Below are 27,054 nucleotides of genomic sequence, written 5' to 3'. Positions count from 1 at the left end.
ATAGGGGCCAATACTCAGATGGCATGATATAGTGATAAGATATGCAAAAACAACCAAAACCTACGTGTTTAGAACTAAGGCTTGACCATGAGTGCCATACGATGACCAATCAGAAACACCATCACTATCAACTGAAATTTCAAGAGTCCATATTTTATGGAGCCTAATATTTCAACTGTCCATGCTATTTTTGAATAAATCTGTCCATATTATTTCACAAAGAAAATTGTTCAAATGGGATGCCACACCACCTAAGCACGGAGCAAAAACACTACGGAAGCACACATTCACTATTCTTGCCATTGTTTCTAGTCACCGTCGTCGTTGTTGTTTGTTGTAATCACTGTTGGCACTTAAGGCTGCCGTTCAATCAATACAAATCCAAATGTCACTCTTTCAAATAGAAGTTCTGCTGAAGGAAAAATAAATACTGTGAATTTAAAGTCAATTTTTATGGTGGGGAAATACTGAAGCCCACAGAATTTTCTTTCGATTGTATTGATCTCATGACTTCATTTATTCAATTGGGGGAAATTTGTAAATTTAAGCAGCAGGAGACCTGAGTTTAGGATCCATAGCACTGACAAATTGAGGAGGATTTGGAAACATGAGAGTAGCAAAAGAAGATGGAAGCTAAGGAAGTTGGGTTAAGTACTCTAGGCTTTTTTCCTAAAGTATCAGAACAGCTTTCCAAAACTAGAGAACAAGGAAAACAGAATAAAATATTTAGATCAACACTTCGAATGTAGAAGAATGGATTGAAGTGAAAATTGATGCAAGTGAAGCCGATATGAGAGGATTCTTGAAGTCCATGGCAAAAATGGTGCTCATGCATTTCTATGAAGAATCCTTGGTCAATGCAATATAAATGGAACCACTAAAGTGAAAAGCATATCAAGAAAAATTGTAAAATCAAGCATATTATTTGAGGACATCATCAAATATAGCAATGGTTCTTTCACTCACCAGAAGTTCTGTATCTTTCTGCTCTACACTTAACTAAGAACCAATATCATAACTGGAGCACCAGAATAGCATAAGGTTACTGTAAATCAACAATTCCTGACAGTATTTAAAAAATTAGGCTCAGGCTTAATATGCTTATGGTATACAAATGAAAACTCCTGAAAGTTTCAAAACAATAAAAATTCAAGAAAGGACAACCACACAGCTCAGCTTACTCTAATTCAATTCTCAATGTCTTCAAAGAAGATTACACTACTAAGTCTATATTGACCGCACACATAACAACTTTTAAAGTGGTTTCTCCTCATAAAACAAGAGCATTACAAGAACAACAAATGCCCAAAATCAAAATAGCCAGACCCAAAAACTCGCCAGAATAATTAAAGCCTAACAAAAAACACCTCAGCACCTGAAAATGTACGTCATTCCTAACGCCTATCAGTCTTCCCAATTGATCTCTTTCCTGAGAACAAATGCTTTGGCTTCATGTTCAAAATCACCCTATCCGCCTCTCCGCGACGAGCATCCTTATTTCTCTTCTTCACCGCCTTCTTACCAAGCTTCAGAGCCTTAGTCTTTTGAACTGAATCCTTGAAACCTTCACCAGGAACAACCTCACCACGTGGGGCTCTTGACTGGGACCTAGATCGAGACCTCATTCTAAACTTCTTGTTGGGCTGATCAATATCCATACCCTCATCTTCATCTTCAATTGCCAGAGACCTCGCTCTCTTCCTACCCCTTTGAGAAACTGACCTACTCCTAGCTCTGTTTATTGCTGCACTTGGGTCAAGCCCCAATCTAGAGAGATCTCGCCCCATTCTCTCACTAGTGAACGCCTTGTCCTTGTTGAATTTTCTTGGTATGATAGGGCGGCTCTCCGCTGTGCTTTTCTTTATCCTATGCTCTTGGATCAGTAAGCTCTTCTTCTTCCTAATCTCAGCCAGTGCTTCTCTCTCTTCCAAAGACAACTCTCTCTCTTCATCCATCTCGTCATCCTCCTCATTCTCACCTTCCATATGAAGTCCCTCTTCTCTCTCTAACTCCTCAAGCCTCTGCAAGATATCAGGGTCCACGAAATCAGCAACATTGTGACCTTCAAAGATCTCAGGTATTATATCCTCCTTCCATTCATCATTAGGCAAGATGTAATTCTTCTTTAGGTTAGCGGAGTAAACACCAGCACCACCATTCTCGTTCTCCAAGTCTTTTTCAAGCTTCATCTTTTCTCTCTCCACAGTTGCCTGGGCAGCCTTTGCTTCAATAACAGCTTGGGGTATACTAGGGGGCCTCTCTTTCCCATCTCGAGGCTTTGGCATAGCAACATGGAACCTATTCAGACAGTCATTAATCTTCTTAGACTTCAATTTCATCTCCACCCGCTGGTTCAAAAGCCTCTCACAAGCCGCATTTTTCACAGTTATGACCCCATCCTCAGTCAAAGTACTCATAGTTAAGAGAACGCCATTTGCCAATTCTGGGTCATCTCCCCCATTAAGAGTTTTCGAAGCCTCATCCTTCATCTCCATAACCAACTTCCTATCTTCCTCCGAAAGGCTCTCTAAAGGCTGCAAATCTATTTTATTGCACACAACCAACAAAGGCTTGTTCAAGAAAAGAGACTTTATACTGTGAAAAAGAGCAGCCTGTTGAGCGATGCTATAACCACAAGACCCCGAAACATCGAGAAAGAAGAGCACAGCTGCTCTAAGATGGGCCAAAGCAGTTATAGAACACATCTCAATTATGTTTCTCTCTTCAAGTGGTCGATCCAAAATACCAGGCGTATCAATAACTTGGTACCTCAAATACTTATAATCAGTGTGACCCACAAATAAAGACTTCGTAGTGAAAGCATAAGGCTGAACATCCACATCAGCTCTGGTAATTTTGTTGATGAATGAAGATTTCCCAACATTCGGATAACCACATATGAGAATTGTTCGGGTGTTTGGATCAATAGAAGGAAGCCTAGCCATATGTTGCCTAATTTGCTCTAAGTAGGCCAAACTGGGGCTAATTTTCTTCAAAACTGTGCACATTCGACCCAAAGCTGCAACTTTTAGGGTTTTGCATCGATAAAGGGAATCACCGTACTTAAGGAGACGAATATAGTCCTTCGAAATCTTGGAAATTAGGTTTCTAGCTGTATTGATTTGACCTAGGGCTAGTTTATAGTGGTCTTTGTTGTAGAGAACATGGAGTAGATCACCATAAAAGGGGTGGATATCATCTAATCTTGGAAATTCATCGATAATTGCAGATAGTTTTTCATGGAAGTTTTGTTGAGTGTATTTTACCTTTCTCATATAGAATTGGCGAAGACGAGAAATGGCATATCCTTTGTGAACCACCGTTGGGGTTTGCCGTTGGGTACGAGAAAGGATGATATCGATGAAGTCTTTACCAGAGGGCACCATAGTAATCTTCTTAAAATTATACTGAACCATTTTGCTGGTTTTGGACCTCTGGTTTATCTCTCTCTATTTTAACCAAAATTGGAGAACTCTCTCTATCTCTCTCTCTCTAGAAAGGGGTTACAGAAATCTTTCTCTCTCTGCAAACACGAGTTCACACCTTTCACTCTTTAGACAGAGGGAAAAAGCGCCACCAACTGAAACCCTAATAAACCTAAAACCTCTTGCTCCAAAGAGGCATATACCCTTATGTACGTATCCTCAGCGGTAAAATATACTATAGCAATTAGCTATACAAACACCCACCGTCCAATATAGATAGACGTGCTCATAAGGTCGTGTGCACCCTTCGTCTCAGCAAGTCGGGGAATAATATGTCTGCATACCAAAACATCCGCAATAAGTCAGTTTTATTTTAAAAGTCGGAGAAAAAAATTGGATAAAAAATACAGATCATTAAAATAAAAGGTAAGTTATAGAAGTGTGAATTCAAATATGGTACAGAGTGAAAAAATCAAATATGTAAAGATGGCATAATATAAGATTATGATTTGTAGTTATTATATAGGGAAAATGCTGAGATTAGCCCACTAGCTCATATGAACATATGAGCCCGACAGCCCAAATTAAATCTAGACTGATCTGACAGTCACGACTTCATTTCGTATTCTAATTTTAACTTTTTTTCTACAAATCCAAATAACTTGAAATTTTAGGTGTCCATTCTTCTCATCAAGGCGCACCTAATAAAAATATTTTAAAAAAATAATTCGCAATAACTAAATTAATCAAAATACCCCCTAATTTTTCAAGGGTATTTTGGTCAATTTATTTCTTGCAAATTATTTTTTTTGATATTTTTATTAGATTCTCCTATTTTTGAAGAACACATGCCTAAAATTTCAAGTCATTTGGATTTGTAGAAAAAAAATTAAAATTCAAACACGAAATGAGGTCATGACCGTCAGATCCGCCGAGATTTAATATGGGCCGTTGGGTTCATATGTTCATATGAGTTAGTGGGCTAATCTCAGCATTTTCCATTATATAGATATATTAAAGCCATGGAACAATAATTTTATGGTCTTAACTAGTGTCATTAGAGCAATAATTGACAATTTCTATCTAAACTTAATAAATCCAACAACAATCCTTACCCTGTTGTCCCAACACAAAACCTATCATAGATTTATTGGAAGCATAAATGAAACAACAACAATAATATTATGAAACAACAACAATAATATTAAACACAAGAACTACAATACTAAATAACAAGAACTGTAGCATAAGATATATGATTATTGTTCAAAGAAAAAAACAAAAAGACCCTCAATATAGGATTGTAATTAAATAAAACAAAACACAAAGACGCAAATATGCAAAATAGTGATCCATATAAAATGCTACATTGCATACACCAATGAAATAAAAAAATAAAAAATGAAAATTAATTAAACTTCTCTATGCATAAAGAAAGCAACAAAATGCTTAAGAAAATTCAAATCTCACACTGAATTCCTAGCTGCCTAAATTTTTAGTAACATTAAATCTTTTTCTTGCTCTTTATAAGAATACCAAGGGTTCAAAGAAAAACAAGATTTTTTACTAGGTTACTCTTCCCCTAACTACCTATTATTTTGAGATATAAGATGGTTTTGATAACAATATCTTATGTTTTTGAGAAATATATTGCTTGTATTTTTTTTTTACACTTTTTTAAGGGAACTCATTAGTGAAATTTTGAAAGAATTTTTTGCTAAATAAATATTCTTGATTTTCTACCATAGTTAATGTCCTTTTCTTTAAACCAAAATTCAATAATATTAAGTTAATAAAGAAATAAAGTTATATGGAAGAAACGTTTTTAGAAAAAATGAAATGAGGAGGATTTATATCGGTTCCATTAAAAACGCATTTTTTTAAAGATCTTTTGAAAAACTTGGAGTTCTTAACGGACTTCAAAAATCAGAGATTTTTTGAAAAAATTGTGTTTTAAATGGAGACTTGCTAACTATGGTTTGAGCCAATGCTCCACTGATGCACCTAAAAGAAAACCCAGCAGCTCATCTCGACGGTTCATTAATGATGAGTACAATCACTAAACGGCATGGACGCCTTACATTATATACCAAGCAACGAGAGTGTAAACCTAACAGTAAAACTAGTGTTTTAATCCTGGATTGGTGGGCAGATCGTTCACATTGTTCAGGGGGTCTAAATCAATTGAAAATAGAAGTCCAGAAAATATTAAACACTAAATAAAATAAAATAAAATTTAAAACAGAGGTTACGAGTGGGGATCTTCTAGAGGGAACCTACAAAAATATTAGAGATTCCTAGAAAAAGATAAAAATATAAAGGGGGGTTTTTAGGGGGGAACTAGTCCAGAACCTATACTATGGGAATCTCTAGGTTTAAAACATTGAGTAAAACATGGTGGAAAATATGCCCATTAGAAGGGTAATAACTGCTATTAAAACACTAAACCCCCTGCCAACCATACTATATAAATTAGTACAAGTAATGGTTAAGGAAGGTGAAAATGGTTCATATGTAAGTCATCATCATTATCAAAGCTCTTCCCCAACTAATTGGGGTTAGTGACACAAATCCTGGTCCGCCATTCTGGTTCATATATAAGTAATAGCCATAAAATATGGCCTTAGGATGCGAAAATTCAGGCATCAATGGCCTTATTATTTTGGACTACAAGCACGACCAATAATGGCACATCCCTTGGCCATGCAATTTTGTCTAACCACAGATGCCAAAAAATGTGGTTTTATTAGAGGGGAATTATCATAATAGCCCTAGGTATAGATGTATGATTTGTGATTTCATCCACCACCAGTTGTAGGATGCCAAAAAGTAAATGGTTCTATTACAGTGAAATTATCATAATAGACCTCGGTATAGATATATGATTTGGCATAGATCCCTTGGAGTATCTCTTGTTGAAACTCTAAAATAATTCATTGCACATAAAAACAATCCAATTTTATTAACTTGGAAGCCACTGATAAATGTGTGGCATGGTAGATAAAATTTGGGTCCTCCTTCTAATACCGGCAAGAAGATCTGAGGGCGTGTTTGACACGCAGAAGAGAGGGATAAAATATCATGGAAGGGGTGTCTTCTCCCGCACAAACAAGGGAGATGTTTTGGTGGAACTTGGATCTCTATTATCCAAAAGTTACACCAAAACGAACACACCCTAAGGGCTCGTTTGGTTCATGCGTAACAATTTGCATACATAAAACAGTTTTCATATGTAAACAGTTCCCTGTTAAAGAGTTTTACAATCCTGTTTTTCCCATGTTTGGTTCACATGTCTAGAATGCCTGGAATTACTGTGTACCCAGTTTATTATGTTTCGTAACCCATGAGTGAACTTTATCCCAGAATTTGGATTAATACATAAAAATCTGCATTAACATTTTTATTCTTTTACAAACCAAACCAATAAAAAATCTAATATAGGAAATAACTTAAGGTAACCATTTCTCAAAAAAGAATAAAAGACAAAAAAGAAATAACCAGATATGCTAGATTAGAGACCAACAACTAATATCTTCAAGAACACAAACTACCAAATGAACTATATTTCAGCTCCATGACACAAATCAGTTACAAGAAGTAACAAGTACTTCTGAATACGTACCATAAATTTATAATTACGTGTTTCTAACTGCAACTTGGCTTCATAGCATGAAAGCCATTTTCTATTCATTGTCAAAAACACGCATGCAAACTCAAATGTAGCCTCCACTTGCTTATGACAATTAGTAAGAACCGTGACCAAAACACCAGAATGTGTGAATTCATATAGTTGCTCTTTGTAAATTGAATTATTAAAGGAGTGCATATGACCAATAAAGAAATAAAAACAGGGCATCAGTATCCAACAAAGATACATAACTATGTCACTATCAAACTGCTTATTATGAGATCATAATCAGAAAGCATATCGGCAAAAATGAAATGGAAAATAATCCATATTCTAATAAAGAGAAAAGCATTAAAAACGTAGCTTCAAAATTCATGTGAAATTTACTCATAAAGCATTTGAGTAGAATCTTAAAAAAACCACTAATGGCTTCTATACAACAACAAAAAACCAGTAAGAAATAAAAAAAAAAAAAAAAAAAAAAACAGAACCAAAAAACCAGAAAGAAATTAAATAAATAAATAAATAAAATCCACAAATTTCTACAGAAAAAAATGGTTCTATACAACAACAAGCCCCATTGTAAAAATCATAAATGGTTTCTATACAACAACAAAAAACCAGCAAGAAATATAAAAAAGAATACAACAAAAAACGATACCCAATTCTCAAAAAATAAAACCATACCCACATTTTTTCTACAGAGAAAATTGTGCTTCTATACTCAATAAAAAATCAAAAAATTTCCATCGGGAAATCATAAAAAATGTTTGCATTGGTAACTAAATAACAGCACCATCAAGAGGGAAAACCCAGGAAAATCACAAAACTTGGTGAAGAAGATGAGATATTTTGTAGGGGGGTCGCATGAGGGAAACCCTACATTGTTTGGTGAAGAATATTTACACTATGATGAAGAAAAAGTAGCCAAAAAAAAAAAAAACAGTAAAAAAAAGTAACAACCTTACCTTGTTGAAGAAGATGAAGCTTGCAAATGGATCCTTGTTTGAGGAAGATGAGGTATTGCGAGAAAGAGCGGGGGGGGGCGAGGGACGCAGAGCATTTGTGAGAGAGAGGCTAGGGTTTGAGAGAACGCGGGAGAGAGAAGGGCGAAGGAGAGAGAGGGGCGAAGGTTTTATGAGAAGAGGGCTTTGAGTGAGATTGTTTCATGCGGGCTGGACTGCATTTCTACAATATACGGTCTATAGGTATTTGGATGCAAATAAGTAGTCCCTTTAAAATCATAGGGAAGTGTTAGCAAGTTGCAGTGCTTTGCATGTGCATTAATTGTTTTAAGCATAACAAAAAATATAGAATTAACTTAAAATAAAAATACAAAAATATATATAAAATATAATTATTAATGGAATTCCTAAGATATGGAATTAATCTGACAACTCAAGCACAAAAATATAATTGCATTATTAAGTAAAAGTAAAATAATGATAAATCAAACTAGCACAAACTTATGTAGTAGAACTGTGCAAGCTTTAAGAAAATAAAAATATCGATTTCTCTTTAGATTCTAATTCGAAATTCACTTTGTTTCATGCTCAACACTTGGAAACTTACTAATCTAAAACTTTCGGAATGGTCTTTGACTTATCTTGTTACATGTGGAGCAGTTGCATCATGTTTGAGCAATTACTATAGTACTCAGACTCATCCAATAAGAAACAATTATCAAAATGTACACGAGAGATGATCTATTCAACATTTGACTCATTCCTTTTGATTCAATGTCATAAATATCATCCAAGAATATATAACTATGCTTTAAAACAGTTCATATTTTAGGTGTGGTTTGATAAATTTCCTTTCGAGTATACCGTTGAAAGAGTGCAATCAACTGTTTTAAAATAGTTGATAAATAATTGATATTTTAGGTGTAGTTTGATAAATTTCTTTCCTAATTTATTATGAAAGGAGTACAGCACCTAGACTTAAAACATTATTGATATTTATTTATTTTAGTTTAGGTGTGGAATTCGAACCCGAGATGTTATGTCACACTATCAACAGTAAGTTATGGTAGTATGTACCACATCGATCTAAGTCATGTGGCCTATTCCACATTTTTCATATATTTCTTGGATGGGGGTTTTTATTGTTTACACCAAAGAAAAAAGGACCATAAAGTCATGCAGCATGCACACTCATTTATACTTATCATTTTATAAAGTTCACATTTGTAAGTTCATGTTGATTATCTAGATTGCATCTCCATAAGTTTATTTCAAGAATTAATCCAGTAGTTTAATACACTATAATTTTCAATTTGGACCCTCGATCCGGATGAGAATCAATCATGACCAAACTAGGCACGAGATGGTGTGGATCCAGACCATGTTCTCCCTAGAATCAGTTCCTTTGTTATATTTTTATTCTTTTCTTTCTAAGCATATCCAACGTTTTATTATGTCCCTTTAAATCTCCACCCCAAAAGTTCATGTTTTTTAATATTGTTTTGGATCACCGATATCACTTATCTCACATAGCTGTGGGCCAACAACGGTCAGCCCCATCAATCCGGGTTTTGAAACATTGATTTTATCATTATAGGCTGAATATTAATTAGACAGAGAGAGCGAGGAGGGGGGGGAGTAAAAATTGGTCACAGAAGCTCAGGTTATGCGCTACTATTTAAAAACCCGAAAACGTTAAGGTGAAATTGGCCATGGGGTTGACCAGATCGGCAACTCTATCGGCTGAATAAGAGAACATTAAATATTTTTTATATTTTAAATAATTAAAAATTAAAAAAATAAATTGAGTAGGGACCAGGTAATTTGGCCAATCCGGAGGTTTCTCCCACCGATTCTCAATCCTTGCGATTTTTAGATCATTGACGTCACTATATGATTTATGAAGGTATACGTTCACAAATAAATACGATAAATTCATGACTTCGGAAGTTGAAAGTGGTATGAGCTTTTCACAAAATGAGAAGGGATTGTGAATAAAAACTGTCTTAGGATGCAAAATATTCAGTGGCATGTAATCCTTGTATTTTATTATGGGAATTACAATGTAATTTACATGTTTACTTTCATGATCTATGATGCCTTCTCTCACTAAACCTCACACATTAAAAAAGGAGTGGAGAAGAAGGCCACTTGTCAAAGTAAATGGGAGATGACTCCACCCTTTCATCAATCAAACAAGGGTTTGGTTGGATGGCTCCATCATCTTTTGCATGACTAGGTTGAGCATTCTCAATTTCTTTTAGATCGAGTTCTCTCTCTAAGAACTTGGCCCAATTTGCAAATTCTTTCTCATCTGTGACTTCTTCAAACCCCATAATTTGAGGTTTGTCTCCATTTGAATTGGTAGGCCCATCCAAACTTGACACTAAACTTGAATTGTCATCAAATATATCATTGAATGCATCAAAAAACCCTAATTCAGGCTCAATAGGGATTTCAAATGTATCCTCTAGCAAGTTTGGATGGCAATTTTTGGGGGATAAATCAAATTCAAATGATGGGTTTGCTTCTTTAGGGTTCGATTGATCTTCTTGGGTACAATTTGAGGACGAAGACTGGCTTGAGGAGCCACATGATGAACTAGGATCACCAAAACAAGAACTTTTCACTTTTGATCCCAACCTTTTCTTCAAGTGAGTATTCCACACATTCTTTATCTCATTATCTGTCCTCCCAGGTAAACGTGAAGCAATTAAGGACCACCTGCATTATATTATTTATTAGGGGCAAACTCAAGTCAACAAGAGAAATGAATGATTAATTGGTTAAGTATATCAAAAGAGGACTTGGCCATTTCTTTCCCTAAGCCCAAATGAGAGAGGAGGGGGGTTGTTTTAGGTTAGTAAGTACTTCCCCCTTCGGCCGTTCAATTTAGATTAAGTGAGCCACTGACGATCATAGGTTGTTTTATTTTTAGTTTCTTTTTAACAAATTATACGTACATGAAATTTGGCACGTGCCATCTTCGTACATAAAAAATATTACAAGTAATTTTTTAATAAAATATTATGATCAAAATACCAATTGAATCCTTCAAGAGTATTTTAGCCATTTTATTTTATTAAAAATATTTTTTTAGAGCTTTTGTAAGTGTAAATTTAAGAGACGAGTAGATGTCCAAAATTTGGTGTCAAAATAATTTATAGAAAATAAATTAAAAATAAATAGTGTAGAGACGTGGCTTTGTAATTGGAGCTATATCAGCTGTCCATTCAAAATGAACGGCCGGATAAGGGAAAGTATGTAAATTTTATGCATTAGGGGAAGCGTAGAAAGACTGCCCTTTACATAAGGCCCAAAATGTTTCGCGCTAAAGTAGTATGAAAGTGGGAAATAAAAAGAGTGGTCCAACTTTATTGGAAAAATTAGACCACCAGACTGGCTTTTGGAAAAAGAAGTTAAACCATTTGGAACGGAACTCACATGACTGACTTTTCATTGTCTCTCTTTTTCTTTTGTAGAAATGTATTAAACTACAGTTAACATTTAAACTATTTAACATCCTACTCATATTCTTTTATCTAATTTCAAATAACCCATCAAATGACACATCAAAGTAGGTTTTGACAAGAATGAGATAACTCATAAGATAAAACGTTAAATAGTTCACCTCTCACGTATTTTGATAAATTTCCTTTTATATCTTAATGTTAACGTATAAATAACTCTAATCATTTCATGTATTTTGACAAATTTCCTTTTATATCTTAATGTTAACGTATAAATAACTCTAAAGAAAACTGATGTAAATATACAAAATTATTTGTGAAATTTAGAAGAATGGCATTCATTTGGAAGAATGGATTACAGTACCTGTTGCCCCAGAGCTCATGGAGTTTGATAATGGTTTCTTCTTCTTCCCGCGAAAAATTCCCGCGCTTGATGTCTGGTCTTAGATAATTTGTCCATCTTAGGCGACAACTCTTCCCGCAACGCAGCAGCCCTTGCAAACAGAGGCATAGACGACAAAAAATTCAATTATTTTTCTAGATTCCGTATGCATCAATAGTTGCGGTCGATTAGTTTTCAATGTAAGAGATCAAAGGAGAGCTAGGCTTATGAAGATTTGGTGAAAAATAACTCAACCCAGATGTGTTTCTGTGTGTCTGGTGAGAGAGAGAGAGAGCAATTGAGAGAGAGAGAGAGAGATGGGGAAGAGAAAAAGAAAGAGCAATAAAGAGAGAAACATAGAGAGAGAGAGAGAGAGATACCAGCTTGTTTAGGGAGGGCTCGCCAATTGCCATGTCCATGGTTTTTAATGTAGGACACTAGTTTCATGTCCTCTGAGGGAGTCCATGCTCCTTTGTTCAAACCCACCTTCTCACAACAAGGTGCACGGCCACGACCCATGCTTCAACTCTGTGATCTCCTCTCTCTCTCTCTCTCTCTCTCTATCTCTAGCTCTATCTCTTTCTCTCTCTAACTCTCTCTCTCTCTCTCTCTAGCTCTAGCTTTCACTCACTACAACAGAGAGCTCAACCACTACAAATGTTTGATTGGGAAATCCAAGCTTACTCAAGGAAGAAAGTGGCTTTTGTATGTTGTTTATATATCCCCCCATATGTCAAATTGTCATCCACTAATTATTCCTAATGTACCAAACTTTGATCCCCAGTACTCACATTCTAAGTCATCAGTTCCTTTTCACCAATATCTTGACCACTTAAAACACATTTTTCCATGGCATATATTTAATTGATTTGTTGTTGTTTTGAGTCTACTCTCTCTCTCTCTCTCCCTCTCTCTCTCTCTAACTGAGATTTGTTGCCTTGTGCTATAATGCTCTCTAACTTTTCATCTGAAAAAACTTTTACCCTCCTGCTGGAGCATATTGTGCTATTACTCCATTGGACAAAACCCAATTTAGACGTACTTTTAGGACCTCAAGTATTTGAGATGTATGACCTTAAACTTAGCTATTACCCTAAAATTTTTCAGACGTTACACTCTATGCCTGGAAATAATAATGTCCCAAGATTGACCAGGGACTTGAGGACAAGATCTAAGGATTGAAGAAACTCGAAATCGAGATATGTTTTTTGAAAAGGGAAAAGTTTATATAAGGATGGGGCTCTAAACAATCAAATTAAGGTGCACCTCAGAAATTTAATAGAAGAAGTTGTTTTCATGCCCAAAATCCCTTAAATCAATCATCTTGACCTCAAGATGAATGGACATGAGCAAAAAAACATTTCAAGTATTGAATGGACATGAGCAAAAACACATTTCAAGTATTGAATGGACATGAGCCAAAACACATTTCAGGTATTGGAAATACTGTATCTTGTAATGGACTTTTTGGACCATTAATTTTCCAAGTGATCATAGACCTACTCAATCTATACTATTTTTTAAGTTTAAATTTTATAGTTAGAGATGAATATAAATTTTCAGGCCATTACAAAGATTTTCAATACTAAAATAACATCTTTCGATGGTATTTGAAGTTACGCCTCACTTTGATTGTTTAGAACAGCGTTTTAAAAAACGCCGAGTCGAACCGGACTCGCCCGATTCGACTCGGAATTCGCGGAAAGGAACTGGATCGGTTGAAAAATCGGAAATCGTCCGGTTCTAGAGAGAACCGGACGATTCCGTACAGTGACTCGCCGATTCACTGTACGGAATCGGCGAGTCCGTATGGATTTTTTTTTTTTTTTTGTTGTAATCCATGATAGATTTTTTGTAATACTTGATCGATTTTTTTGTAATCCATGATCGAATTGTTTTTGTTTTTTTGTAATCCATGATCGAATTTTTTGGTTTTTTGTAACCCATACTAAAATTTTTTGTAATCCATGATCGAAATGTTTGTTTTCTTTTCTTGTAATCCATGATCGCTTTTTTTTGTTTTTTTTTTTTTTTTTGTAACCCATGATAGAATTTTTTGTAATCCATGATCGAATGTTTTGTAATACATGATCGAAATGTTTGTTTTTTTTTTGTAATCCATGATTGAAATGTTTGTTTTTTTTTTGTAATCCATGATTGAATTTTTTGTTTTTTGCTTTTTTTGTAACCCATGATAGAGTTTTTTGTAATCCATGATTGAATTTTTTGTAATCCATGATCGAATTTTATGTAATCCATGATCGAATTTTATGTAATCCATGATTGAATTTTTTGAAAATTTGTGATTTTTTTTTTTTAATCCATGATCGAATTTTTTTTTGTAATCCATGATAGAATTTTTTGAAAATTTGTGATTTTTTTTTTAATCCATGATCGATTTTTTTGAAATTTGTTTTTTTTTTTTTTTAATCCATATTATTCAAAGAGAAAATGAGAGAGATGATGATTCTGAGGCCACCCTATCCCAGCCATATTATTCACATATCGAGTCCCAACAGCAACAGTGTAGGGATGAGCACGAAATACTGTAAATTAAATGCTGAATGGCGGTTCATGCAGGGAAAGAACATATCAATATTCGCATATTCATTCAAAAACATGAAAGTTCTTAATGGAGTACCCTCATTTTTTATTTAATTCCTAAAAAACAATATTTATAATGAATTTTAATAATTTTCTCGAATTTTTTTTAAACTTTATTCTGACCGATTCACCCGATTCCCGATCCGGATCGCCGATTCGCCGATCCGGATCGGTTTTTGGAAGCCCGATTCGGGTCACCGATCCGTTTTTTAAACCATTGGTTTAGAACCTCAGCCTTATACAAACTGCAATCTTTTGAAAATAATCATACGGTGTTTTATAGATGGATCCCAAAATTTCTTATATAAAAATAAATAAAAAAAAAGGAAAATTGTTTCATGGGTGGACCGTATATCTATATTTAGGGTCCCCGCGATATAAAGCATCCATCTTAAAGATAGATGCACATAGGTGCTCCATGTAACAGTCCAAATATTTTTGTAAGGAATTATTATTTTTAATTTTCAAAATTTATTCATATTTTCATATTCATGATCTCCATGTTAGAGAATACATGTTCTTCATCTCAAAAGTAGATTTTTAAGAGGTGACTCATTTCTACATAGATTCATAGAAACCGTATCCAAAAAAAGGTCCCCCCAAGCAGTCCTTTTGTCCGATGCAGTAAGGATATAGTATGCTATGGCAGGAACATGCTATACATCATCTTGTCTGGTGCATTCCGTGGCACTTTAATTCTCTATTTTTTGCCTCTCCCTCTCTCTTTGTTACCTTGTTTATGCTCTCTCTCTCATTTCACTCTTTGTTGCCTTATTTATGCTCTCTCTCTCTCTCTCTCTCTCTCTCTCTCTCTCTCTCTCTTTTCACTCTTTGTTGCCTTGTTTATGCTCTCTCTCTCTTTCACTCTTTGTTGCCTTGTTTGTGCTCTCTCTCTCTTTTCACTCCTTGTTGCGTTATTTATGGTCTCTGTTTCTCTGTGGAGGGAAATTTTGAGTTGGAGTTGTACCATACTATTGCCATGTCACTATCAATAGGTAGGATATTGGTGAGTTTTCTCTCTCTAAACAAGTCTAATTTATCAGCCATAAGTCCAAGCGTTAGGGCAACCAACATTAAATACTTTTTACTAGTTGGTGAGTTGGGGTGTTCCTTTCCTCTAGGAAGACTTCCCTCTACGCAATTCAAAACCTAACTCTTTGTAATTTGTCACCTTAAATATGGTTTTCAACCTCAACCTAACTCATTGCTTCCTTAACTAATTGAAGTCTTAGTTGGGGTTGAATCCATGTATTCATGCTAGTTGACAAAACGACTCATTGTAAGCCTTTGTTTTGTTGCCTATTAATGGGTCATGGACCTTGAGGCTCTACTGGTTTGACTCGAGGATATCCCGAGTCATATCGGATAATGGGGGTTGCGGTCATAGCAGTGGTACCACGTGAGAATGGGGGTTGCGGTCATAGCAGTGGTACCACGTGAGTCCCAATTAAAGGTCATTCTCACTATTAAATAATAAAAAACTGAATGACCTGAGTCTCCCTGTTTTCATAATTTTGGTATTTTGATTATTAAAAATTACCAATTCAGCACGAACTCGCCTCAATTAGGCTTGGGAGAGTTCGGCTTGTGCCCTGGCAAGTCAAAACCTGATTCTGACCTATTAAAGAGTGCCCCAAACCAAGGCCACACATCCAATATAGAAAACTTTTGAATGGTCTAGATCTGATATTGATGCCCAATTACATCAAGGTCTAAATGAAGCCATGGAAGCTTCAGATTGAACTTGGTTCCCACGATCAGCTCTTGGTTGGCCAGATATCCATTGTGACAAACTATAGTTAGGTCTAAATGATACATAAATCTTAACCATAAATGTCAAACCTAATTAAACTCCCACATTTTTGAAAAAAAAAAAAGCCTATTAAACTAAGGGAAAAGTTCATATAGAGCCAAGGCTCTATACAATCAAATTTATGCCTACTTCAAAAATTGCACCAAAAGTGGTTGTTTTGATGGTCAAATAGCTTCAAATTGATCATCTCAATATCAAGATGCATAGACATGAGAAAAAAATGGATCTCAAGTTTTAGAAATAGTGTATTTTGTGATGCATTTTTTTACCTTCAATTTTCAATATTTTCAAGTTTTCATAGATATATCGATCTACACTATTTTTGAATCTTTAAACTTTATAAATAAATATGAAAATGTATTTTGAGGCTATCACAAAGATTTCCAATATTGAAACCATATTTCTCAATACTATTTGAAGGTAGGCTCTAATTTGATTGTTTAGAGCCTAGGCTCTATACAAACCGCACCCTTAAACTAAAACTTAGTGCCAATTTGGATGTATCCAAAATTGGAATATTTTTGGAAAAGTTATCGTTAAAAAAAATTCAAATTAGACTTAAATTTTTTTAGGATGAAAGTGTAGCCTTCTCTCACCCAGGCAAACCCTACACTCAACTTTCTCACTATTTACGCATGACCCAACTCTCTTGCTCTCTATCTAATTGCAAACCAAAAACCCAACTCTCTCTCTAGCACACTGCTGCCCAACTCTCTTGCTCTCTCTATCTCTCTAAACAGCTCTTTTGTTGCTGCTAATGGTTTAGTGGCCCCAAGAATCTATATCGACTGGAATCCATGATTTATTCAGAGTCTACATCTTTTGACAGGCATGTTCTATGGTTCTTCTGGTTCTATCTCCATTTCTCCTTCAATTAATAATCAGAGTCCACATTTCCTCACAACCCAAAGCCATGAAAGAACAAACACTAGCTTTTAAAAAAAAAAAAAAAAAAAAAAATTTTGCAAAGAACCCAAGTGTTTTGAAAAAATAACACAAATCCCAAATTTTCAGAGACAGACAAGTTCTTGCAAAAAACCCTAGGGGTTCATCAGAATCAACGAAAACCCCAAATTTGGAGTGAGGATAAACTTAATACACTGAACCAAAATATGCAGAGAGTGAAAAGAGATCAAAAGAGATAAGAGGGGAGGAGGGAGAGATCATTTGGTGAGACGAGGGATTTGTGACAGAGTAATACCAATCCATTGTGGAGGCGAAAATAAAATACTAGTACAAAACCTAATTGACTTTACAAGAATAGAAAAAAAGCTTTGCATTTTTTTTTCGGTTGGTATTTAAAAAACTTGCAATTTTTATGAATAAAAAATTTCCTTTATTTGACATCGAGAGAGTGGCCCTTAACCATCAATTTGACAGCTTAATGTACACATTCGTGCATGTAGGACTAGACATAAAAAATGACGCTGTTTCTCGTAGAGAGGTAGGTCCCACATTTTGAGTAGGGTTGGTGAGTATGGAACGTCCAAACAAGAGAGAGACTACAGTGAAAGCCTATGTAATATGACGTCATGCTGCCTTCTCCTCCCATGATGAAAGCCTCATGACTACGGGAAATCATAGTCACGACAATCATGAATATCTGATCAATAGTTGGATGGTGATAATGAGAGCGGATCGACCGCTGGAGTCTTGCCCAGTGCATCTATGTCCCACTCTCTTTTCAAGACCATCCATTCATTGATTGGCCGGCGATGACCGCCCGACTAGTATATACTCAACTTATAACCTTTCTATGTTGTAATTACGCCCCTATGTTTGAAAATCAAACTGGTGGTGGGTCAAATAGGTCATCCATTGGATCGATTTGAACCGGCAAAATCAGTGATGCAGTTCGGCTAACTTAACCAAACTGGATAAAACTTTAAACAAAATTTAAAGAATTTAAAATGTTTAAATAAGGTTTAGAAGCTTCAAATATTTCTAAAAATATTATTTTATTATAATAAAACTCTTTTTAATGTTGTTTATACCAGTATTATCAGGATTGCATCGGCAACCGAATTAGTGAGGGATCTAATCCTGCCAAAACATGTCCTACTACCGGTTGAACCAATTTGACCATATTTAATAATATAAATAGTGGTTCAAAAATATATAATATATTAGAAAAACTTCTTTGTTTGGCCAATGGGTTGGTCGGAAGCGCTAAAAATCAATCAAACACAAGTTTTGATTGATTTTTTTTTTACCAAAATCAATTTTTACTATGAACCAAAATGGCCAAAGCAACAATCAACGGCCTACCAGTTAGACTGTTGATTCAATATTTTCTTGATGACTATGGTTTATACACCCCTAGTCCGAGTCCGAGTTCTTATTCAAGGAGGCACCCTGGGTGGCTACTGGTCGTGGTTCGAGTTAAATAGGTGATTTTTAGAAACCTAGGTAGAACAATGGTCGCTGAGCCCTTGATTATTATGAGTGTATCATAAACCTCTATCAGATCAAATTAAATTATTGTTTACAAAATATACTTTCTAGTCTTCTCACGAGTGGCTGATCCTTGGTTAGATCAATTATGAAGGTCGATTTCTTTTAAGAGAGTTCCTCTTGGATACAATTAGTTGCGGAGAGATGGTTGAACAATAAAAGTGTGGACTCGTTATCACCATCCACTCACTTGGTCAACGGTGATGAAAAAGAAAATAGAGGTGTATAATTCACTAATTTAATTGTACTGTGACGACCAGACCCCTCCATCATGGTCGTACCCGTTAATGAAGCGTGATAATACATGATGAAAGAACCATATGATCATGTGGATCATATTGCAATATCCATCCGATCAATTCTTAGACGGTAATAGTGAAAATAGACCAACTATTGGAGCCAAGCCATGTAGTTGTGTGTCCTATTCTCTCACCCTCAGACCGTTCATTTGTTGAATTGACCGTGATGACCACTAAGATTATGGATTCTTATTTATGCCCTTTCTAGTAGAAACCCGACAATTTGCCAAAATTTCTAGCATACCCCTACACGTTGTTGGAGTAATTTTTCTCTAATGTCGAACCTATGCCTAAAACATTGGAGGTCCAGATAGGGAATCAGCTATCGAGATTGGAATCATTGGGAAACCGGTTTGGTTCAGCTTGGAATCGGTCCTATTTAGTAGAAGTTACTCTGTTTTGTCAAGGAATCAGGCGATCCAAAGTAACCAAATCGCCTATATCTCAACTAATTTGTATTTTTAATTATTTTTACATTTATCATTATCATTATAGTTTTTTTTCTATAGATTTGGCCAATTATTTTTAAATTTTAAAAATATAAAAATAATGTCTTAATACTCTGGCCGAGAAATCTTCAGAATCGCGATCAAGATCTAGCTTGCTAATCTAGGTTTCTAAAAGCTAGTTGGAGCAATGGGCAGGAACCGACAATTGTCACATCCAGGCCCTGGATTATGAAGTTAATTTTTTCTGAGGCGGGTTTTGATCTCTCTCTCTCTCTCTTTCTCTCTCTCTCTCTATGTGGTTGTGAAATTGGTTTCCTAAGAACCAATTAGGAGGGATTGTCAAAATCAAGACTTTTAGGAGTCATGTCTGTCGAAGTCAAGAAGGATCTTGGGGTGGGGTGGGTTGGGGTGTGTTTATTTATGGTCCTTTCACAATCATGGTTATAGTGGTTTATTAAGCTAAATAGCATATATGATAGTGAAAATAGTGTGACATAAGCATTGTGTAATGCTCACGTATGAGGGTAGTTTGGTAATTTTTTATGTTGAGCTTGAGTTTTTTTTATTTTTTTTTATTTTTTTTTCTTTCTGTTGGATGAGGTTTTTATAAGGGGTTGCATGAAAACAAAATAAAGTCTTGCCTCAAATCCTCATCCGGAATGCACTTTAGGCTAATGAAAATCTATATGGTGGCTCTAAAATCAATATTCATACTTAACAGTGAAATTTGAAATTAAAAAATAGTAAAGATCTTGTACATCTATGAACATTTAATTTTAGGGTGAAATCGACAATCTAAATTATTTGTTACAATATACACTATTTTTAGAGTTTTAAATCGTAATTTTTTTCCACGACCATAATGTTGAAGCCAAGATGATTGATGTAATGATTTTCCATTCCCTGAATTGTAATTTTCACATGAGCTATAAAGTGAGGCTTTAGTTTTTTTTGATAGGATTACAGCCCTATCAAACTATTTTTCTTTTTTATTTTATTGAAATAATTCTATACTCCTACGGGAGAGCATACTATCAATTTGCTCTCTATATTAAAACCCAAATATTTTTAAGATCCCAATTTTTGACGATGTAATCTTGGGCGTAGATACCAAACCAAGAAAAAATAGAAAAAGTCAATCTGACTATGTGAGTCCCTTTCCCATCCGTTAATGAGTGTTGTGCTCACGTCCTCGTCTTAGTTTCCCCTACTCATATCAAAACTAAACTAGATTCAGACTTGCTAATACGTATATGAGTTCCTCATTAGGTTAGTGGTAGAGCAGTTGGCTGTTAACTGACTGGCGGTGAGAACTCTCGGACTCAATGCCCTACATCTATAAGATTAGCAAGTCCAATATTACCTTCTCTATAATAATAAATAGATTCAATGATTACGGTTACTAGACTTTGATCTATCAAGTCCCTTGAGCCATCTCCATCGACTCAGGGGAGCATCTTATTGAGTGTATAGTTGTAACGTTCCGACCTCAAAATAGTGGAAGTGTCACTTTCTTCCATAAGCGTTTGCTACTCTCGTCGAATTATTGAGCCATCTCCACCGACTCAGGGGAGTATCTTATTGAGGGTATAGTTGTAGCGTTCCGAGCATCTTATTGAGTGTATAGTTGTAGCGTTCCGACCTCAAAATGGTGGAACAATTGGGCAGTTTTTATTCTCTCTCGAGGCATTATTTCATTCAAACCCATAAAGTATGCAATTGGGAAATTTTGTGATTAAATATAGGAACTGTATACAATGAGATTATTTATCTTTTGTATAAAGATGTTACAATTACTTACAAACATCTTATATGAAATCTGATAGCTTGGTGTATCATAAAGTTCGAAAAAATTTCTTTTGAACTTTGAGTTTGGTCAATGGAATACATGCAGCCACCTAATTTCACATAAATAGTCAAAGATTAATTATGACCACCTTGTACCAAAGGTAAATGGTCTCATTATATACTTTTCCTTAAATACAACATTCGCGCTGAAGAGATTACAACCTCAAAATTTGGGATCCTAAAAATACCCCAAATTGATTTTTGCCCCAGGTAGTAAATAAACAGTATACTCCCTTGGGAGCATGAAATCTGAAAGCATTATCATTGAGAGAGACAGAGAAGTATAATGGAATGGGCATGATTGGAACCCTCTCCCTTGCTTGAAGCGTTGTCTCATTCAAAAGGGAAGAACTTGCATCAATATCTCAGTTTCAATTCTAACATAGGTTTGATTCACAATCCATGTTCTGAAAAGTATTTACCATCCGAAAAGAAGAAAAAACGGAATCTTTGTCTAAATAAATGCGTTGAGAAATGGCAGATGTATAGAACCTTTCAACGAGATGGTGCTTTTTCAAATATCTGAAATAAGATGGCAACTTCACATTTTCTGAAAGAGTGGAATGGACCTCACATTTAAGAAAAGGTTGGAATTGGTAAAAGCAAAAAGAAAATAAAAAGGTTGGAATTGGTAAAAGCAAAAAGAAAATAAAAAGGTTGGAATTGGTAAAAGCAAAAAGAAAATAAAAAGATTGGAATTGATAAAAGCAAAAAGAAAATAAAAAGATTGGAATTGGTAAAAGCAAAAAGAAAATAAAAAGGTTGGAATTGGTAAAAGCAAAAAGAAAATAAAAAAGCTAGAGTTGGTAAAAGCAAAAAGAAAATAAAATAATGCGCCGCTGCCGGGGATCGAACCCGGGTCACCCGCGTGACAGGCGGGAATACTCACCACTATACTACAACGACCTGACGAGAAGTTGTGTCATATAAAATATATTATTGCCTTTTGGTAACTTGAAAAGGCTCGTGAGAAATATTGTTAGCAAGGCCTAATCATCCTTCAACATCTCCGGCATTCTTCATCTCAGGTTTGGAAGGCTTCTCTTTCTCTTTCTTTTTCTCTTTCTAGCCTTACATAATTTGGTTGTCCAAAGAAGCATTGCCAGGTTTGGATTGGTCGGGTGGATGGTTCACCTCATATATTTGTATCGGATCGTTGATCTAGACAGGTTGAGACTGGTGATCTAAAAAATATTAAAATAAATAAAAATAAAATAAAAAAGTGAGGTGGTGATGTAGGCAGATTTGAAAAAATATTTGATAAGCTTAAATAAATGAATAAATAAAAACTACCCATATTGAAACCGGGTAAGGGTTGATGCCATCTTGGAGCGATTCCCATATTAACGACCGATATCGAAAATCGCTGGTTCTAAAACTTTGGTCCAAAAAATGCTAACCACTACTGAAATAATAACGACAAAGAAAAATAGAGGAGAAATGAAAATTTCATGTTATCATTTTGCCAAACAACCTTTTGTTCTCAAATCAAGTCAAATAAAAGGAAAGCATTTGGTGAGACTGACAACTGATGTGTCTTTCATAGTTTTTAAAAGGGTTACACCTCATATTCATGCAATTGGAGGTCTAAAAAAGATGCAGATCTAATGATATTTTAAGAATTAAAATCAACGGTCCAAAAAAAATCTACAACATGCAAGGGCTTCAAATGTTTTTTTTTTTTTTTTTCAAATTCCTGATCGTGGTGGACTAAATGATACACCTGCAATATTTGAGATTCAAAATTCATAACCAAGAATTTTCAAAGAGCTGACTCACTATAACAAGTGCTTCCCTACACATATCTAAATCCTGCTCAGCTCTAAGTTCAAGTAAGTGGCATTATTTCTTCTTCTTTTTTTATGTATCTCTCTATGATATCAAGACTTATTTTATAGGAAAAATTTATCAATATAAACCTAAAACATGATAAATGTTAAAATTCTATTTTATGGGCAATTTGAAATTTGTCAAAATTATGATGGCCTATTTGAAATTAGACCAAAACATATAGTAAGATGTTAAATATTAAAAATCTTAAATGCAATTTAATAAATTTCCCCTTTTTATATAAATACAACGGACATTGAAAAAAAAAAATCAACAAAAAGAATGGACATTTTTTATTTTAAAGAAATTTCCTTTCTATTGTCTACTTTTTTTTCATATTTTTCTTTTTTTCTCTTTCTCACTCCAATTTTTTTTTGTTTTTGGTAAACGATGATAATTTAATTAAAGTGGGATCCTATTTGTAAATCATTTTCCTACCTTTGCACTTAGCGTTTGTTCGAGCCACCCCACCCAACCATTGTTGCACCTACGCGGTTCTGGTGTCTATGAGGATCTTAAAACCAACCCATGAACCAAAGCTCGGGAATGGGGTTGGGGCATCAGTGGTTAAGGGGGCACCCAACCATTGTTGCACCTACGCGGTTCTGGTGTCTATGAGGATCTTAAAACCAACCCATGAACCAAAGCTCGGGAATGGGGTTGGGGCATCAGTGGTTAAGGGGGCTGATGTCTCAACATAACATCCCACCCCAAATTGCCACGGTTAACACGTATCAGTGGTTAAGGGGCTGATGTCTCGACATAACATCCCACCTCTAATTCCCACGGTTAACAAAAACAAGAAAACAAAAAAACACAGAAGAAGAAGAGCGATGGCTCCAAATTCAAGAGTAGGACTCGTTTATAGTAGGAATAATGATTCCTGTGTAATTCTAGAATAGTTAAAAATGAAATAAGATACTTGAGGTTATATCTAACATTTGGAAAAATATCAAAGTACTGTCAAAGTAAAAAATTATCAAAATAGCCATGAGATATGAATAGTTAAACACTTTACCATATCTTTCGATTTAATTTCGAAGGGCCCATACAAAAGCGCATCGTATTGAGTAGGAGTAATTCCAAATAGGTAAAATGTTGAAAAGTCCATGGTCTTTTGAGAATGCTGCCGATCTCGATGGACATTGTATATAGTTGACCGTTGTAGCAAATTGCCGACACCAACTTTCTAATCATGGGTGGTCTATTTTCTATATTTTTTGTGAGGCCAATATGGTGGCTGTCACTCTTTCAGAGAGGGCCACAATCTGATCTGAAGCCACAGTTTAGCACTCTCGTCAATCGGATTTTCTTTCCCTTGCTTTAACTCATAATCTGGCACAATTTTCATATTATAGAGTTGTAAAATAATGAGTTGTAACGTCTTTTTATTTTCTCATATTAATGAAAAACCGATAGGGGCCTTCTCCCCACTTATTCTTATGGGTATTTAGATAAAGTTTTCATTTCCAACATTGGTTGCTCATGCTCAAATAGGCGATTCTGAATTTCCTCAAAGGGAGAGGCCGGGGACGGGGGCGGGGGTTTCAAAAGACCATGGACCTTTCAACATTTTACCTATTTGGAATTATTCCTACTCAAGATGATACGTTTTTGTATGAGCCTGTGAAAATTAAATCAAAATAATTTTTTATTTTGACAATACTTCGATATTTTTCCAAATTTTAGATATAACTTCAAGTATCTTTTTTCAGTTTTAACTTTTAACTATTCTAGAATTTCACAGGAATTATTATTCGTGCTAAAGAGATAAAGTTAAAGTACACTTTATGTTAACAAAAAAAAGAAGAAGAAAAGGAATTGATTGTAAAATATGACATATATAAAACTATCTTTACATATCAAAACTATAATTTTCCCCAAAAACAAACAATTCCCTTTGGAATTGGATGAGTTAGCCGAGTTTGAACTGGAAGCTTCAGATTTGAGTCTTTTGACAAAATTTAAAACCATGTTTGACGTTATGCTATTCGGAAAGTACGATAAAGCCGCAAAACACATGGACCCGTATGCTCTTTAACACAGCCCAAGCATCGAGCATCTGTTGTAAGGATGGACGGCAGTGGTGCCAGTTTATTCACAGTTTCTTCCTAATTTTGATGAGAGCCTTTAAAGGCCTCAAATCAGATTGCAGAATAAACTAGTGTTAAAAAAAATTTCAAAAAATAAGAAAAAGATATTTGAGGTAAAATTAAACAAAACACGTCTAGATGAGGTTAAAAAAATATTGAAAACTAAATTTTCAAAAAAATCAATGTGTGATGGGGGTGATTTAGAAATAATTTTAAAAGAAGGACAAAGGAAAACTAAAACCAATATATGAGTCGGGAGATGCATTTATACATTTGCATCCCCCGAGGTATTAAAGTTTTGGTCCCTCCTAAAGGAATATAATTTACCAGTCAAAAATTTTCTCTAGAAAATTATCTTTTTAACTTTTATTTTTTTTTCTTTTTTATGTATTAATGATCTCCATGTTAGAGACTGTGCATTTAAAGTCCAAAGGCCATCTAGAAAATAGATCAAAAAGAACGGCCGCATGACAACATGCGAGTCCTAGGATTGACTCATAAAAGGGTGAGGTTTGTATAAGGTTCCCCCTTTATACAAGAGAAGGAAGGCACACATCTAAAACTTGTTTGGGATGTCGTAGACTTTATGATGGATTGAAAATATAATGTATCCATGGTTCTAGAATTTAAAATTTTAATAATGTTACCAATCAGATCTATAGATATTAAAAAATCTTGAAAATAGTCGGTCTACATAAATTGCTACAATATGTATTATTCTTTGAATTTGAAATTCTTTTTTTTTCTTCATACCACATATCTTGAGGTCGAGAAGATCAAAAATCAATATGTATTATTTTTAGAATTTGAAATTCTTTTTGTTTCTTCATACCACATATCTTGAGGTCGAGAAGATCAAAAATCTTGAAAATAATCGGTCTACGTAAATTGCTACAATATGTATTATTTTTAAAATTTGAAATTCTTTTTTTTTCTTCATACCACATATCTTGAGGTCGAGATGATCAATTGGAAGGTTCTCCAACATCAAAACACTTTCTTATAAAGGACTTTTGAATTGCACCTTACTTCAATAGTATAAGATTAGAACCTTATATAAACTTTTTCCTTCATAGATACATTATCCAAATGTAAAAATAAAATAAATATTCATAGCCAAAACACTTTCCAATCTTCATCATCTTTGCCAAAATGATAAAAAAACATAAAAAAATAATAAAAAACATTACAAATAAATTTCTTATATTTTGATGTTCTTTTTATAAAAAATTTATAATACCAAGTTGAACCACCCAGCTCAGAGACGCTCAAACTTGGCAAAGTTACGAGTTCGAGTAACTCGAGTGAATCCGATTTCGATTGGGCTCCCCCGAGCTTTTCTGGAATAAACGTAAAGCCCCGATCCCCACCAAATAATAACGGATATAAAGCGTGACGCGAGAAGAGGGAGAGCGGAGAGAGAGCACAAAACTAATAGCGACGACCCTCATGATATGAAGCAAAACACCAAGGCTTTTGTAATCAGGAACCTGTAGATTACAAAGAGCAAAACCTAGCGAATTCTTGAACTCTTGTTAAACAAATTTTTTAACATCTATCAAACCCCAACAGGGCAATCCGCCACACGAGAAAATTCGGGTCTGGGTCCCATATCATTTTTTGGGTCTGGATCTGGCCGGACCCAACCGCGACCAGATGAACCAAAAGATCAACTACCAAATCACAATCAAATAGCCCGTCATCACCAAAACATCCAAAAACCACCATAACACTTCCTCAGGACTCAGAGGGCGTGAAAGAGAGCCCCTACCAAATGCAAGCTCGCGCAAAACA

General features: G+C 34.9%; 1 protein-coding gene and 2 non-coding genes across 3 annotated transcripts; all 3 read right to left on the bottom strand.

Moving 5' to 3' along the window:
- Nucleotides 1–1,148: 1,148 nt before the first annotated feature.
- LOC18443060 (nucleolar GTP-binding protein 1) lies at nucleotides 1,149–8,151 on the bottom strand. Its single transcript, XR_016048909.1, has 2 exons — nucleotides 8,022–8,151; nucleotides 1,149–3,761 (listed from the first exon to the last, which is right to left on the bottom strand). It is a non-coding gene; the product is annotated as a nucleolar GTP-binding protein 1 (transcript).
- A 1,888-nt stretch (nucleotides 8,152–10,039) lies between these two features.
- Nucleotides 10,040–12,556, bottom strand: MYB63 (myb domain protein 63). The gene is made up of 3 exons (XM_006853260.4): nucleotides 12,251–12,556; nucleotides 11,853–11,982; nucleotides 10,040–10,742 (listed from the first exon to the last, which is right to left on the bottom strand). The coding sequence occupies exons 1-3, from the start codon at nucleotides 12,387–12,389 to the stop codon at nucleotides 10,142–10,144; spliced, it is 870 nt and encodes a 289-aa protein (XP_006853322.1). The 5' UTR covers nucleotides 12,390–12,556; the 3' UTR covers nucleotides 10,040–10,141.
- Nucleotides 12,557–22,171: 9,615 nt separating this feature from the next.
- On the bottom strand, nucleotides 22,172–22,243 carry TRNAD-GUC (transfer RNA aspartic acid (anticodon GUC)). Its single transcript has one exon. It is a non-coding gene; the product is annotated as a tRNA-Asp (tRNA).
- Nucleotides 22,244–27,054: the final 4,811 nt, after the last annotated feature.

The sequence above is a fragment of the Amborella trichopoda genome, chromosome 2 (genome assembly GCF_054954075.1).
Source record: "Amborella trichopoda isolate Santa Cruz 75 chromosome 2, AtrichopodaSantaCruz75HAP2 v2.0, whole genome shotgun sequence".
Classification (NCBI taxonomy): domain Eukaryota; kingdom Viridiplantae; phylum Streptophyta; class Magnoliopsida; order Amborellales; family Amborellaceae; genus Amborella; species Amborella trichopoda.
Note: the sequence above shows the minus strand (reverse complement) of the source record. Positions and strands in the feature narration are given on the sequence as shown.

What these genes read in the sequence shown, in the direction of transcription:
- MYB63 (XM_006853260.4), bottom strand. Translation starts at nt 12,389, where the DNA reads ATGGGTCGTGGCCGTGCACCTTGTTGTGAGAAGGTGGGTTTGAACAAA. An exon ending in AGCCCTCCCTAAACAAGCTG is followed by an intron (nt 11,983 to 12,250) that starts GTATCTCTCTCT and finishes TCTGTTTGCAAG; the next exon opens with GGCTGCTGCGTTGCGGGAAG. An exon ending in CATGAGCTCTGGGGCAACAG is followed by an intron (nt 10,743 to 11,852) that starts GTACTGTAATCC and finishes AATATAATGCAG; the next exon opens with GTGGTCCTTAATTGCTTCAC.